The following is a 17,500-nucleotide window of genomic DNA, read 5'->3' as shown; positions in this document are numbered from 1 at the left end:
CAATTCGGTTAACTAACTTTTATTTTACGGTTCGGTTAACTGCACGAAATAGCACTTCGCTTCCTGATTAAGCCTAATCGCTCGTTTCAGTGATTAGGCCTAAGCACTCTCCTAAAATTTTAGCTTTCATTTTGCGGTTCGGTTATCTACACTTTTTGCGAGATCGCCCTTGAATATTTTTCATTCATCGACTACGGGATTGCGCACCGCGGTGACAAGTGCATTACAGCCATATGTCAAAAGTGTAAGCGTTTCTTTCAATGATTAGGCCTAAGCACTCTCGTAAAATTTTAGATTTCATTTTGCGGTTCGAAGAAAGCACTCGTTGGACAAGAAATGTGCGAATTCAACACAAAGGTCCAATCGTCCAACTCTTTGAGTTTGACCATTGTTTCTGCAAAGACAAAAATTCACTCTCCTAGACGAGGTTATTTATCACCAGGTAATTCTATCGTTTTGGAAAAAGAGACTGCTTTATTATTCATCAGCGTCATAAACTCTTGCTGATTTTGGGGATAATTTGTTGAAATTCAAGCACGCTTCCATTAGACCTGTTTATTTTCGTGTTTCACCCAGTTATTTTCCGGTGTGGCTGTTAAATGACACGACGATTTGAATATGGTTTTCAGCTTTGTTTTCCCTCTCACCTAACACACCGGCGGCTTTTGCTTCTCTTTACATCCGCTTTATTACTGGGTTGCCGTATGGCAAACCCAGTCTAGAAATGGAGGGCATTTGTTCGGTGTTATTTTTTCTTTTTCTTCCGTGTCGGTAAAAGTCTTGCCTGTCACTCCCCTGGTAAGTGGTATCTTTGTGCATAGAGCCTTCTGCGCATATTTTCTTAGGATCGAGAGGGTAGTGGAACTGCGTAGATTTCTCTAGTGGACACAGTAGAATAATTAACTTAGCCTGCAATGGCGTCGAAAGTCATGTAACGCGAATGGCGTTTTACTGGATCCTTAAACAAGTCAGTTGGATAATCTACGCAGGCGGTGAAAACCAACACCTGGAATCTCAAAAGCGACGAGTAATGGACTTCGACAACAATCTGTCGCCCGTCGAGCAGAAATCAAAGTGAGCTGCATTTCTAAAATAATATTTACCAAGTGTGCTGTTATGTAGAACACTGAAACCAAATGGAAAATTCTCTGGTAACTTATGGGTTCAACAAAGACAGAGAACGAATCGAACACCTTAAGTGGATCTGTGATCAACTCTGCACAGTCTTCAGGTAATGTGACAGCCAAGAATTATTTGAAAGAAAGCTTGTCGTCTATTTTGTGCTTCATTATTCAAGGAAACGGTTCTTCATGGAAACGGTTTGATCCTGAAATTTTAGTTTGTTGTAATGTTGCGCATATTTGACACGATTGAGCTTTTTTCTCTTCACGCACGCAATAATAGCAAATATGTTGTTTGTTTCAAAAAATTGTTCGCCGGAAAAGGTGGCCTTTATGAATTCATCATGTTTTATAATATGCGAGCTTAACTGGATAGTTTTTATGGCAATAGTAAAGCATTTTCGTGTCAAAATGAGGTTAGCGTTTTTGTGTTGTGCTAACTTAATTAAATATAAATATACATTCTGCCTCGTGAGTTTGTTATTCTCGTTAACCAGCAATGGAAAGTCATTGCAACGCGAATGGCGTTTTAGTGCATCTTATGTTGTTTGTTTCAATAAAATATTTCGCTGGAAAAGGATTCTGTGATATTTTCTGCCTTTGTGAATTATAATATCATGTTGTGTATTGAAGGTTGAAACGTGATACGGGAGGATATTTTTAGTATAACTCTGTAAGCAGGAAAGGTTTCATGAAAATAAACAGGTCTGTTGGAAGCGTGCTTGAGTTTCAACAAAATAAGCCCCAAAATCAGCAAAAAGTTGTGACGCCGGTGAATAATAAAGTAGCTGCTATTTCCAAAATGATGGAATTACCTGGTGATAAATAACCTCGTCTTGGAGAGTAAATTTTTGACTCTGCAGAAACAATGGTGGGCGATTGTGATCTTTGTTTTGAATTCGCTCATTTATTGTCAAACTTTATAACACTTGACAGAAAAAGAAACTTACGAAAACCCGATATCTTGCCATCATTTGACACAGATGCTTCACTGTTTGGCAAGTAAACATGCCGCGGTAACTTACTAGTAATCACGGCGCCCGCTGAATTCCGGCGATGTCACTTTCGATTTTGCGATTTATTTGTGCAGCCAAAACGTAATATAACAAAATTGAACGTAGCAAAATCTCCCAAAATGTTTGTCGCTGATCGTAACTGTTTATATTCTATATTCACGGTTCAAAATTAATGTTGTTTTTATGTCGTAAATATGTTATTCTCGAGCGACCGTCCTGGAAACTTCCTTCTGCTCTTTCTGAAAACTGTGTATCAATATTTATTTACTTTTGCATCAATATTTGTTTTTGCATAAAGCAAGCTAACAAAATCTGTACCTTGCTAAGTTCGCATTTGTTAGCGTTAATAGTATTTTCGGTCCAATGCTTCCCGTTTTACGAAGGCGTATATGTTTTTGGTCACCCATCCAGACACTAATCCCGCCGGAGAGGGTTAACTTTAGTAAACTTTAGTATTACAAAGCTGTCAGATGCTCAGAGGGCACGCTTAAACTTGTGATGAAAAGAAGTTTATCAACATGTCAGCCCAGAAGCCAATGTTTCTCACTTCCCATTTATTTTCTTCAATCTTTCTGGGTTCAGTACTTTGCTAGTAACCACATGTCTTCTCAGGCTATTTACCCAAGGATTCTACCATGGCACTACAATGATAGACAATACCAAAACAATATCGTGCACTGATAGAGCTACATATTACGCAAGGACAGATTTTTTTCGTCGTACGAACGTGTGAGAACCTGTGAGCCAAAGGGCTTCTGCTGGTATGACTTCTGGGTGACCCCTTAAATGGTCTTAATGACCCCCCAACTTGAAAAAATTGTCTGGAACGGTGCACGTACAACAGGCAACCCAGTGTACCCTCAGGGAGGGTCTAGTTTTTTAAAAGAAAAGCGGAGTGAAAATAAAAAAAAATGCTTGAATAACTTACAAGAGAAGAAAGAGGCTATCGGTGAAGTCAAACACACACAGACTAGCAGATATAATCTACATATTGACAATCAGCAAAATTAACAACATCTAGGTTCGCTTAATGTCCCCATTAACGCTTTCACAGCCACAAATGCAGATTGACACTTAGAGCTCTATTTTACTCTGTTTGGTGAGGTTGACCACGATGGCCGCACACAGTGAGGAATTTGCCTCGCGAGGCCAAAAATATCAAACATGTTTGATTTTATCCTCACGGCCTCGCGAGGCGTATTTCCAGCGTACTGCGCACCAATTTTTTTTTCTCCCCGCACACGTGAGGAAACGGCTGAGCAAAACGCTCAGTTTGCTCAGCTCTTTCCTCACTGTGTGCTGCGGGCTTTATTTCAAAGAGCTACATCTCTTAAGCTCATACACCTAAGAGACATGCCAGTTGTCTACCACTATATTAATATTATACGACATAAATTATGTATTTAAATACCCAGAAAAATACAAATCCTTAAGACATTTATAACTTATTGACTCTTATAAAAATCATTACATTTTATGCGCAATCACTTAAATGTTTCCATGCACTAAAAGTTCCAATGATACAATATCAATAATTCATAATTAATAATTAACCAGGCTAACCCATTTTATGAAACAAATTCAACATTTACATGCATCATTTCCACTGCAATGTACTAATCGCATGGAAAAATGTGAATATCAGGTGGTCTGACTCAATGTTGTAAAATAAATAAATCTTTCAGAAAAAGCACTTTACAACACAGTATAATAATATTACAATTCTTATCATTATTACATCGGTGATTCATTCTCAGCAGTGCCATCTCATTATTGTTTGCCGTAAATGGAACCATCTCAGCAAATGAGAAAGACACACTCAAAATAACAACAAAACAGATTCCACGGCTTGTTTAAAGTAACTAATCTAATAATATACATGAAAAACAAAAAAATCAATTCTGATTGGCTAAGATTAGTGCAGTTCAGGGGTAATTACTGGGGCAGAAGTGTAATTACCAGTGCCAAGAGAAAATGAGGGAACAGAGAGGGAGGCTCAAGGCGTTGGCCGGGATATGTTATGTCCACGAAAGTTATTTTTAGACGAGCGGAAGTCTTTGTTCTAGCGGAAGTATGTCTTCTGAGACGTCCGCATGCAGTCTTGCCTCGCTCTCAGGTTCTTAGTGAAAAGAGAAAATGATGGCGCACGTGGAAGGCTGATGAATGTATATTTTCTTTCAAACATCGGACCGAGGTTGGCCTGCATGCGGACGTCTCGGAATACTTCCGCTCGTCTAAAAATAACTTTCGTGGACATGACATATCCCAAGGGCTGGACCGGGAGCCTCCTTCTCTGTCCCCTCATTTTCTCTTGCCAGTGCAGATTGCACATCCAAATTCTTTCAGGGATTAAATTGTGTGATTTCTAATAAAGCAGGACGTTTTCTCTGTTTTCATAGCCTCATGTAAACACGAATGGGAGTTGGGAGATTTCAAGAATTCTCCCAACTACCCTGACTATTTAGTTGAGGCTATGGAAACAGTGAAAAAAGTCCTCTAATTCTGGTTACTTTACTTCTTGATTGCTCAAAACAGATTTTCTTCATACAAGCTCATAATTCAAACATAATTTAAAACAATCTGAAGAAAGTTTCATAAATCATAATGGTTTTTGGACCCAAAAATTAGGCCCCTGAAGTCATACTTGTGATTTTAGACCAAACTGCTCTCCACTCAGCCGAATTACCATTGTTAATTACACAGTGCTATGACTTTTTTCAACCTTTCGATTCCGTAATTCACACAGATTAACAATATAGAACATAAATCGATGCTGGTTCATATGCCTAAATATCCTTTGAAAAGCAGTCAGGTGACGAATAACTACGTAACCAAGACAACGAACGATGAGACTTGGGGCTCAGCTAGCAGTTACACTACGGTGACCTAACACGAAGTATACGTCAAGTTCATAAGATGGCGTCCAAGCATCACTTCGTTGTTTCCTGCGGATCACAATTCAGGAAATGTTTATCGTCTTGTAGGGAAGAAATAAGTTTGCAACTTCTGTTAAACTTGGTGTCGACATTCTTCTATAATTATGGTAAACGGATTTCAATCTCCACTCACTTAGAACATTGATGGCATGATTCGTGAATAGATACTATAAAATTCCCCGGCACGACAAGGACATATTTTGTGTGTGGCTCATTCAATCTAATTCCTTGCACGCTGACATTGCCCGATTGGTAAGCTCCAAATAATTGCTTTGCATCTCTTAGTACCCGTTGGTGAAGTCTTTCTTACATGAATTGTCAGAGTATAAAAATACGAGGCAGTTACATGTATATCTGTCAGTAAATTGTTCCACCTTAGTCACTAAATGACAACCTTGCCATAACTTCCTGCTGCCGTATCTTCCTGTTTTCCCAAATTCGTTCCTCTCTCCCTTGTTCTTCGTGCTGGTTTGTAAAATTTCTCAAATCATTACAATGCAAAAAAACGAACGTTTCTAATTTGAGGTCAAACAGCACTGCAGATCGAATTAGTCTTTCATTAATTTTTGGTTGCCACATTCGCCAACTTGTATGGGCCCCCTTCGTTGCTTTGCCGTGTCGGCGATTGTGGCGAAATTGTCATTTTCGCCATATTTGTCAAATTCGCCAAATTCGCCAACTTTCATGGGCCCCTTTCACTGCTTTGTGTTTTTCCTCGTTGGCGATTGTGGCAAAATTGTCACTTTCGCCATATTTGCCAAATTCGCCGCTTTCGCCAACTTTTATGGGGCCCCTTCATTGCTTTGTGTTTTTCCTCGTTGGCGATTGTGGCAAAATTGTCACTTTCGCCATATTTGCCAAATTCGCCGCTTTCGCCAACTTTTATGGGGCCCCTTCATTGCTTTGTGCTTTGCCTCGTTGGCGATTGTGGCAAAATTGTCATTTTAGCCATATTTGCCAAATTCGCCGCTTTCGCCAACTTTTATGGGGCCCCTTCATTGCTTTGTGTTTTTCCTCGTTGGCGATTGTGGCAAAATTGTCATTTTCGCCATATTTGCCAAATTTGCCGCTTTCGCCAACTTTCATGGGCCCCCTTCCCTGCTTTGTGTTTTGCCTCGTTGGCGATTGTGGCAAAATTGTCATTTTCGCCATATTTGCCAAATTCGCCGCTTTCGCCAACTTTTATGGGGCCCCTTCACTGCTTTGTGTTTTTCCTCGTTGGCGATTGTGGCAAAATTGTCATTTTCGCCATATTTGCCAAATTTGCCGCTTTCGCCAACTTTCATGGGCCCCCTTCACTGCTTTGTGTTTTGCCTCGTTGGCGATTGTGGCAAAATTGTCATTTTCGCCATATTTGCCAAATCCGCCGCTTTCGCCAACTTTTATGGGCCCCCTTCACTACTTTGTGTTTTTCCTCGTTGGCGATTGTGGCAAAATTGTCATTTTCGCCATATTTGGCAAATTCGCCACTTTCGCCAACTTTTATGGGCCCCCTTCACTGCTTTGTGTTTTGCCTCGTTGGCGATTGTGGCAACATTTTCTTTTTTTTGCCATTTTCGTTGTTGTGTGCATTTCTGGACATATCTCGCGGAATACCAGCAGACTGCCCTATGGCCGGGAATTGCCTTATATCATCCGTTGTTTACCAAGCTACAGTGACAACTGAAGATAACAGGCCAGCCCAAACTTATGTTGGACTCACTGAGAAATCTTTTAAAACAAGATTTGCCAATCACAAATCTTCTTTCAACAACCCGACAAGGGACTCAGTACAGAGCTCAGTAAGCATGTTTGGTGTTTGAAGGAAGCAAGGTTGAAATTCAAGATCACCCAGAAAATTTTGAAACAAACCTGTCCTTTCAACCCTGTCTCGAACCGATGTAATTTGTACCTGTGGGAGAAATATTTTATCATTTGTAGACCTAAACTAGCGACCTTGAACAAGCGTAATGAGCTGGTAACTTCCTGTAGGCACGCTAACAAATTTCTCCTAAAGAACTTTAAACCCGCAATTGCCGCGCGCTAGCAAGTGAATTCTGCGCGCTATCAGCTGTTAAAATCCAAATTGCGCGAGCGTAAGTGCGTCTATCATCAGCGAGCGTTGTAACGAACTTTTCATTTGGCTATTTTATCTGAGGAGTGCCGCACTTCTTGTGCGGTATGAAACTAGTTAGTAATAAAATGCCAAGTCATCCCTTTTGTTGATCACATCACCTGGATTATATTAACGCTCTGGTTCTACTATTGAGCACTCTATCAGCAGACGTGCAACAAATGAAATGAACGTTCACGGCTTTCTCAAGTCGCGGCTTATCCTGGCCGGGGATTTGCCGAAAATGTGTGTTGAAGTGTCTCCCTGGAACCAGCCACAATAAGGTCAATATACAGCCACACTACCAGCATGGTTGGTTTGGTGGCCGAGTGGTCAAGGCATCCATCTAGTAATCTGGAGACCCGGGCTCACTTCCCGGTCAAACCACATTTTCACTCATGCAATCAGTTGTCCAGATTCCTCTCCTCAATCTACTATTAAATTCTTCTTAAGGGGATAGGACCGTGCATAGCCGATCAACTGGGGAGTAGTGAGGCGATCCTGATTTGCAGGCAATCAGTTGTCCAGATTCCCCCTCCCACCCTATATGATTATTAATTCTCTAAGGGGATAGGACCATACATAGCCGATCGACTGGGGGGTAGTGAGGCGATCCTGATTTGCCGAAAATGTGTGTTGAATTGTCTCCCTGGAGCCAGCCACAATAAGGTCAATATACAGCCACGTTGCCAGCGTGGTTGGTTTGGTGGCCGAGTGGTCAAGGCATCCGACTAGTAATCCGGAGACCAATATATATATATATACCTTATTACATGACATTTTTGCGACACGTTCCTTTCGCGAATTTCGCGATATTAAAAAAATCGCCAAATTAAAGTGACGCGAACGATAAGTGTGGCGAACATAACGATCGCTTCTATTCTATTTCCAAAGCCCCTTGTTTACGAATATCGACATTAAGCTATCGGTTTTCAAACCAATACATGCAACTTGATTAGTGGAAATGTCACAGTGTAACTTTTTCACCAGCGCACAGGGGAGGGTTCCTGTCTTGAAAGGATGGGATAAGGCGGGAATGAAGGATATATTAACTGGAAGGGAAGTATTACCGTCAATAAAATGTAAATTGTGTATTACTCAAAAGCACGAAATTAAAGTGATCCAAAATATATAAATTTTTTGCAAAATCGCGAAATTTAAGCGTCGCGAAATCGAAATATGCGTACATCAAAATCGCGAAATAACATTTCGCGAAAATGTTATGTAATAAGGTATATGAAGAATATATGAGAGAAACCCTGCGCCCGTACACTACAAATAATCACATTTTTAACTGAATAAATGTTTGAAAGATGACGTCACGTGAAAAACATCTATTCTATATTCTCTGTTAAAAAGTTGCAGACTTAGCTTGAATTTACAACGCATACAAGAAACTTAGTCGCATATTACCTCTTCGTCGAATTTTCGTTAATATTTTACCAACTGTAGTGTTATGTACAACACTAAAACCAAACGGCTAATTCTCTGGTAACTTTTTTGGGTTGGATATCGGAGAAGGAAGCGAACACCTTGAGTAGATGTGTGTTCACAACTTCCTGGCTATTTATAATCTTTTTTAATTTGTACTCAACTCTGCACAGTCTTCAGGTAAAAAAACAACTTAAAACTTGACCAATTCTTGTTAGTCAACAATTATTTGAAAGAAAGCTTGTTGTCCATTTTTTGCTTCATTATTGAAAGAAATGGTTCTTCAGTGAAGGGTTTGATCAACAGTGTTCCAGATCAGAGTCGGGTCTCGGGTCAATAACCCGACAAAGAAGGCTTCCCGACCCGACAGATGAAATATAAATATTCATTTAAAATAAATAAGCACGCAATGCATACATGTGGTAGTGCAGTAACGTACACAGCGCTTTATTCCATAATTGTCAATTGAGCTGCGTTTTGTTTTCCAGGAGATTCAAGCTTTGTTTTTGCGTAATAATTGTAGATGGTATAGTTTTGGTACCGTAAATCACAGTAGTGCCATGGTAGATGTCTTAAGTAAATAGCCGTGCCCTGAGAATACATGTGGTTACTAGTAAAATACTAAAGCCGGAAAGATTGAAGAAAATAAAGGGAAACGAGATACATTGGCTTCCAGGGTGACATGTTAATCATTTTCAAGTTCCCTTTCAACTTTTTTGCATCTCAAGTTTAAGCGTGCCTGAGCTTTTGACACCTTTCGAAGACAAGCGCTGTCGAGCGGGCTTAGTATCCGGATGGGTGACCTCACGATGTACGTGCCAGAAACATGGCACCGAAAATTATATTTTAATGCTCAAAGATGCCAACTAAGCAAGGTACATATTTTGTTAGCCTGCTTTATACAAAACAAATATTGATGAAAAAGTAAATAAATATTGATAAAAAGTTTTAGGAAGACCAGAAGCAAGTTTTCAGGAAGTGTCGATCGAGAATGAAACAATTTTTGCCATCAGCAACAACATTTGCGACGTGAAAACAACATAAAGTTTGAATTAAAATTACCATCGGCGAATAACATTTTGGGAGATTTTTACTACGTTCAATTTTTTCTATCGTACTTTTGGCTGCACAAGTAAATCGCAAAATCGAAAGTGTCGTCGAATTCAGCGGGCGTTGTGATTAAGTTAAGTTACTTTGCGTGTTTACTCGCGAAACATAGGATACATCTGTGTCAAAATGATGGCAAGACACCGGATTTTTGTTTTTGTTAGTTTGCTTTTTTTATCTTTCAAGTGTTATAAAGTTTGACAAGAAATGTGCTAATTCAGCATAAAGATCACGATCTAACAAAGTCAAAAATTTACTCTCCTAGACGAAGTTATTTATCACCAGTTAATTCCATCGTTTTGGAAATAGCAGCTGCTTTATTATTCATCAGCGTCACAAATTCTTGCTGATTTTGGCGCTCATTTTGTTGAAACCAAAGCACGCTTCCAACAAACCTGTTTATGATTGTCAGTTATGAACGCGCTGCCGCTCTATTATCACCAAGGACTTACACTCTTACACTCTTACAACCCGGTGACATAGGCCCCGTCCACACGAAGACGATTTTAAACGCAAACGCTAGTAATTGCGAACTTTTTTATGCGTTTAGGCCTTCCGTCCACTCGAAGACGATGAAAACGCTCACCGTAAACGCATAAATTCGAAAACGCTCTCCAAAGTGGATAAATTTGAAAAAGCCGTTTATGCGTCTTCGTTTGGACGGCCGTAAACGTATATTTTCGTAAACGGTGTGAAAACGCTGACGTCAGATGTCAGCGCCAGTCTCTTTTATCGAGTGCGTTTCCAAGATGGCGTAAACACGAGTGTTGAGCTGTGTCATGCTTGCGCTTATTTCAAGCATAAATGCGAGCATTCAATTGAATCTTGCAATAATCGTCAGACCAAACAAAGTTGTCTGCCTTAGTTTTATCACTTTTTTCTTTCGGTTTCTTGCCAGCAGATTTCGACATTTTTCTTCTCTCTCGTTCACAACAAAGGCACGTGGTGACTTGAGAACACGGACGCTAACACTTGATAACAAGGCACTGAAGCAAAGATTGCAGGCTTAAATCGATAGCGCATGCGCGCTTGGTGTATGACATCGTTTTATGCGTTTACGAGCGTTTTCGTGTGGACGGGTGAAAACGCTACGTAAACGATGATCGTCTTCGTGTGGACGGAGATAAAAATATAAGTTTACTAGCGTTTGCGTTTACAATCGTCTTCGTGTGGACGGCCGGGGGCCATAGTGTGTAGTGCACTACCACAAAAACGAAAGACGGAAGTTTCTTGGCTAACAAGTACGTTGTTTGAACTCTAAAAGCGATTAACATTTTTCCCTTTAGTTCATTCAATGTAAACAAGAACCATGACACAAGGTGATCACGTGCACCTTTGTGGTTGCCTAGCACGTGATCAAATACTTCCTTTTCATAATACATCATGACTTTCCCCTTGATTCAGAGAAGTCAGAGACTGCAGAAATTTTAGTGTTTATACGATCGATTGTCATTAATCTTTCGTTGAGAATTCGAGATTCAGAGTTTTATATAAAAATACGCACGCATTGCGTACGTGTGGCAGTGTAGTAGCTTGATACAGTGCTTTATTTCATAATTGTCAACTTAGGGGCGTTTTGTTTTCCAGGAGATTTAAGTTGTCTTTGCGTAATATGTAGCTCTAATAAGACATAATATTGTTTTGGTATCGTAAATCATTATAGTGCTATGAAAGTAAATAGCCCCCTGAGAAGACGTGAAGTTACTGATAAAATACCAAACCCAGATTCTTCGATTGCACTCACGTGATAAGACTAGCTTAAGTTTTGCATAATAATAATAGAGTAATATTCCCAAAAGACTTTCCGCTGTTGTTCTTTCCACCAACATGGCCGCCGTGACGTCAAATGTAATCAAAGAATAGACCACTTTCAATATATTAAAATTCAGCTTCATGGTGAGGCTTAGAGGACACAAGCAAAGGAAATGAATTGACCAAATGCAAAAATGGCCGCCAACAAATATTCTTTTGTCTTTGTGTTAATTAGCCTAACTAGCCTCGTTTTACAGCCCAAATTCTTTCAATTTTACACGTGTTAAACAAGGCTAGTTAGGCTAATTAACACAAAAACAAAAGAATAATTTGTTGGTGGCCATTTTTGCATTCGGGCAATGAACAGGCTCATTCAGTTTCCTTTGTTTGTGTCCTCTAGGCCTCGCTGCCAAGCTGAATATATTGAATATGGTCTATTGAGAATGATTGAAGAAAATAGAAGAATAGTAGAAGAATCGAGAAATAATGGCTTCCAGACAGACATGAAGTTTGCTTTAACTTCGTTTTCAGAGTAAGTTAAAGCTTTTCTCGACAAAAGTTTTCTGTCCAGCGAGGGTAATGTCTGGCCGGGAGACCTCAAAATATACGATTTGCTGTCAGAACTAAAATACCATTTTAACGCTCAAAATTCGAACTAAGCAAGGTACAGATTTTGCTAGCCTGCTTTATGCAATATTGATGCAAAGTTAAATGAATATTGATACACAGTTTTCAGGAAGCGCAGAACGAAGTTTTTAAGAAGTGTTGATCGAGAATAAAAAAATGCGAAATGAAAACAACATAAATTTCTTGCCGCGAATATAAAAAGTTACCATCAGCGAAAAAAAATTTTGGGAGATTTTGCTACTTTCAATTTTTCTATTGTACTTTTGGCTGCACAAAGAAATCGCAAAATCAAAGGTGACATTAATTTTAGCGGCCGCCTTTTATCAAGTTACCATGCGTGTTTAAGCAAAAAAAAAAAAAAGACCTCACGGGACAGGACGTTACAAAATAATTCAACGTGTGAACGTGTGAGCCAAAGAGCCACTGCTGCCACGACGTCTGGGTGACCCCTCAAATGGTCTATATGCGCCCCCACTTGAAAAAATTAACTGGAACGCTGCAGTTCAATACCACCCAACTCAACACCATGTTGACTTATTTCTGAAAACAGGATAACTGGAAAAATAGCCACAAACATCCTAATCGTTAAAGAAATACTCCTTTCAACGTAAACGTCTAACAAAATCGGAAAGGTCTTTTCTAAGAGAAAAAGTATCAATTTCTTTAGATGCAGGGCAAAAAGACAGACCCTTACATAATAAAGAAGTTTCAGCTGGTGTTAATTCTCCACTGGATAAAGTAACTACTATTTGAAATCCATCACTAAAGACACGGCCGTTATTACTGTATTCCCCCATCCCATAATGTTTCAATACCAGTCCCAGTCCCAGCTCCATTCCTTTGATCTGTCGGTGAAGCCACTCCAATAAAAACACAATATGTTAAAGAGGCTTCATTCATTTATCGTTCCGTCATTTACTCATCAACTAATTTATTCGTTTAGGATTTGTTCATGGATTCATTCATTTTATTTATTCGTTAGTTAGTTCGTTCATTTTTTCTTTTATTCATTTATTCACTAATTCAATTATTAATTAATTAGTTTGTTTTTATGTTGTATATGCAAGGTACATATATTTAAATAAAATGAAAAAAACAATTAAATACCAGTACAGCAAATATTCTTTTTCCTTTTTTAGGTGACTGAATAACTCACAGATTGGGTCAAAATACTCAGTAATCATGTTTGACTCGATTTATATCACCATAGCAACAGTCAAGTGTTTGATTGCCATTACAAGCATCGCTGGAAACTTACTCGTATGTGCCGTCGTAACGCGGCGTGATATGAGGTACACAGTTAGCATCAGTTCCATTCAAAGAGGTTTTTGATGGGAGGGGGGGGGGGGGGGGCTGCAAATCTACTCCATTTGTCAGTTGTCATTTACATTTTGGGCCATTTGGCAGTTGTCAGTTAACTGGCTGTTAATAATTAAGTGAAGACCTGAAATCATTCCTCTTTGACCCATAAATAAATTAATTTAAATATATTAAATGCAAAATCCTTATTTCCTACTATTTCTTCACCATCATCCCAGGCATCTAAATTTATCAAAAAGAACTGCTAAAATTAATGCCTAATTTTCAATTTGCTCATTGATGACATCAGAGTTACTATCTCTTATGACCTAAACCAATGTACCTTACAAATACTGTCGAAAACGACCTCGTACTGGACCTCAGAAATATGGAAATGTAGGTGCCATGTCGTGGTCCTCAAGTCGTCTTTGGAGTCAGTCTGCTATTCAACCACTTGTGAAGGTCGCTCATCACCAACAGTCACTGAGAAATCGATGAGTCTTCCACGAAAGTTATTTGCGTCAAAAAAGAAAAGAAGGAGGTGTTCTCAGAATTACCTTAAAGACAAGCAAAGGTAATAAGGAACAATGTAGTTGAATCTAGAAAACGTCAAAACACAGTAACACAGCCCTTTCATTCATTCAGTACTCAGCTTGACCACGTGCATCATGGCGTTCGGACATACTGTCCAAACGCTCCTGTTCTTTTGGTTTTTAACCAGGGTTAATCCCTCTCCTGTGAATCAAATTTCTACTGAGGACTTGTCTACTAAATCTATGCGCTATACTTTTGCGAGCTACTTGATTTCTGGATGGTATTGAAACATTTACACCGAACGATTTTTACAACAGCCCGGCTCTCAGAAGTTCCTGCATAAGAGAGTAGCGTATTACTCCAACTCAACGGCTACATATAATCCTGTGTTGCTAAAACTTTCCCTCAGCATGGACGTCCGGCCGAACCCTGGACCCGGAATCCCTGGAAAAAACGCCACTCTACGGTGTTTTCTTCAAAACGCTAGGAGTTTAAAATCTATGCTTAAAGGAGAAACAAGAGACTCTCCTCGGAGATCTAAGCTTCGAGATTTTCAGGAGCTCGTTTACGGAAATCGCTTGGACTTAATTGCAGTTACAGAAACTTGGTTAACTTCTGATATTTCTGATGGATAGATTCTCTCAAACGGTAACCGTTATCAGATTTTCAGAAACGATCGTCGTGACACAAAAGGAGGTGGAATGCTACTTGCCATTAATAATTCTTTATCTCCTACCCGCATTGATACTGTTGGCCCTATTTCGATTTTGGACTGTGTAGCGGCTTAATTGTGCCTTAAGAATGGTCGTAAATTAATTGCGATAGTTATCTACAGACCTCCCGATTCCCCTGCTGACTGGCTAAACAGCTCTCAAGATCTTATGGTCAGTTTTGGAAACGATTCTAATGTTTTGATTCTTGGTGACTTCAACATGCCCAACATTAACTGGATCGAGGGCTCTGGATTCTCGAATGCATTAGATCTGGCTGATTTTTGTGACTTTCTTGGCGACAAAAATTTATTTCAACTAGTCACTGAGCCGATCAGAGCTCACAATATCTTGGATCTTGTTATTACTAATATGGAGGATTCTATTTCAAGGTTAGAAGTTTCCAAAGACCTGTCTATTCCATCTGACCATTATTCCGTGATATTAATTTGACTCGCAAATTTCCCACTGGAAAATAAAATCAAGTCTTAAGAGTTGTTTACAACTTTAACAAAGGAGACTTTGATTCCCTGAGGACACTGCTTAGATCAACGTCCTTTGATGACATTTTTCAGAACAATGACATTGAAACTTGCTGGTTTACTTGGAAAAAAAGATTTATTGAAGCCGTCGACAAGTATATTCCAATCAATCAATCAATCAATCAATCCTTTATTTTAACACGTTACGTCAAGGAGTTATAAAACTCGTTCAAAATACGAACGTGTATAAATAAAATCTATAATAATTACAGCCATATAATACAATTCAATTCTAAAAACAAGAAAAACCTACATACTAAAAACGTGACTTGGAAAACTCTAAAACTCGTTCTAAAAGCAGTTAAAAGCTACGATTGTACACTATAAGACACGTTCTAAAAAACTGCAATCCTGCAATTTACTTTTGAAGTCACTAGAATCACTTGAAAGACGCACATGAGAAGGCAAACTGTTCCATAACTTAGTTAATGAATAAGTGACAGAATTCTTCTTAAATTTACAATTAAATTTAGGTAATTCAAAATTCAAGCCCTCGCCTCTTAGCCTATACGGTGTATGCCTGTATTTAAAAAGGCTAGCAATATATGTAGGACCCGTACCATTTAGACATTTAAAAAGAAGTATTAACGCCTGATGTAAGCGCCTACTATATAAAGATGTCACGCTAGCCGCAGTGAGCAGTTCGTCGCGTGACATTGACTTGTTGTGCCCGATTAATGTTCTCAAAATATAACAGTTGCCATCTTCGAGACGGTTGCGTTGACCCGTACCTATGCCTACAAACAAAGGACCACAGTATTCGAGATGAGGTAATATAAATGCTTTATAAAGTTTTATCATTGCGTCATGAGGAAGAAAACGCCTTATTCTTCTCAGAGCAGAAGCCTTGGCACAGGCTTTCTTTAGTTGATCTGATATGTGTTCTTTATAGGATAAGTCCTTGTCTAAAGTTATTCCAAGAATCTTAATAGATCGGAGAAATTCTATTTGAGCATTATTAAGAAATAAAGAATGATGATAGGCACAGGGTCCGACAGATAATGCTTGAGTCTTAGCACAGTTCACTGTTAAATAGTTGGACTCAAACCACGACGAAAGAGCCTGGAGATCCTTGTTGAAGGAAAATTCTAGAATGGTGGGAGATACATCTGACAGGTAGGCAGTCGTGTCGTCAGCGTACAGCCGCAATGAGACATTAGGAACACAAAAATTCAAATCATTAATGAATTTGTTGAACAACGGATCCAATAGTGAACCTTGAGGAACGCCAGATTCAACTGTTTTGAAGTCAGAGCATACGCCATCTAATCTGACACATTGTTGACGACCTAGCAGGTAGGTGGACATCAGTTCCAAGGCACGAGTAGAAAAGCCATAGGCCTTCAACTTCGCGAGCAGAAGGCTATGGTCTATGGCGTCAAACGCTTTGCTCAAGTCCACAGCGACCGCCGCTACAGCTTCCTTGTTATCAATACTGCTCCTCCAATCTTCCGTCATTTTTAGCAATGCAGTGCAGCAAGAGTGAGTTTTCATAAATCCAGATAAGTTTGAAGACAAAACGTTATGAAATGCATTCCAAGTTTGGTCGTAAATGACTTTCTCAAACACTTTAGATAGCGAAGTTAATATTGAGACAGGGCGGTGGTTTGCTTTGTCTGTGTCAACTCCCCGTTTAAAGACAGGAGTAAGGCGCGCTTGCTTCCATTCAGACGGCAATGAACAATTCAGGATACAGAAGTTGATCAAATTAGTCACCTTTTCGGCAAGTACTGGGGATCCCAGACGCAAGATTCGTGGTGAAATGCCGTCTACCCCAACTGCCTTTCTCGGATTAAGGTGATCTAAAATGTTACAGATATATGAAGTACTGACTGGGGAGTAATTAAACTCGCTTAAGAAACGAACATTGCTTATTGCCCTTTTACTCGGATGGTCAGTGTAGTCAGTGTCAGATCTATGCCCTAGCTGGATAATATTGGCAAAGTAATCACTAAAGACTTCGGCCACACGCCCAGGGTCGGAAACAACGCCACTGTCCTCAACGAGGATGACGCCTTGTATGTTTTTACCTGAACTAGTTGGCAAAAGGGGCTTCATTTTCCTCCAAAATTCGCCAAGATGTTTAGCACTAAAGGAGGTGTCACAGCAGAACCTTTTCACAGCATTGCGCTTTAGCGACGTAACTTTGTTACGTTGCCGCTTATAGTCATCCCAAGAAGTAGATGTAGGATTTCGCTTGTGGCGCTTGAATAATTTATTTCGGTGCGAAATTTCACGCAGCAAATCAGGTGATATCCATGGTAACTGGTCGCCTCGAATCCACTTTTTCTTTAGGGGCGCGTGCTGGTCAAGAACATCTTTGAAAAGTGCTC

The 17,500-nt window shown here is 39.5% G+C and overlaps 1 protein-coding gene across 1 annotated transcript in view; it reads left to right on the top strand.

Annotated features, from left to right (window-relative positions):
- The window catches only part of LOC137997502 (neuropeptide FF receptor 1-like), a 38,873-nt gene that overhangs the window by 3,183 nt on the left and 18,190 nt on the right, over nucleotides 1–17,500 (top strand). Inside the window, exon 2 of the mRNA XM_068843546.1 lies at nucleotides 13,222–13,374. Within this exon, the coding sequence (XP_068699647.1) occupies nucleotides 13,265–13,374 (110 nt within the window). The 5' untranslated portion in view covers nucleotides 13,222–13,264. The remainder of the gene's footprint in view (nucleotides 1–13,221; nucleotides 13,375–17,500) is intronic.

The sequence above is a fragment of the Montipora foliosa genome, chromosome 3 (assembly GCF_036669935.1).
Source record: "Montipora foliosa isolate CH-2021 chromosome 3, ASM3666993v2, whole genome shotgun sequence".
In the NCBI taxonomy this organism is placed as follows: Eukaryota; Metazoa; Cnidaria; class Anthozoa; order Scleractinia; family Acroporidae; genus Montipora; species Montipora foliosa.
The sequence above is the reverse complement of the archived record's forward strand: the minus strand, read 5'-3'. Positions and strand labels throughout refer to the sequence as shown.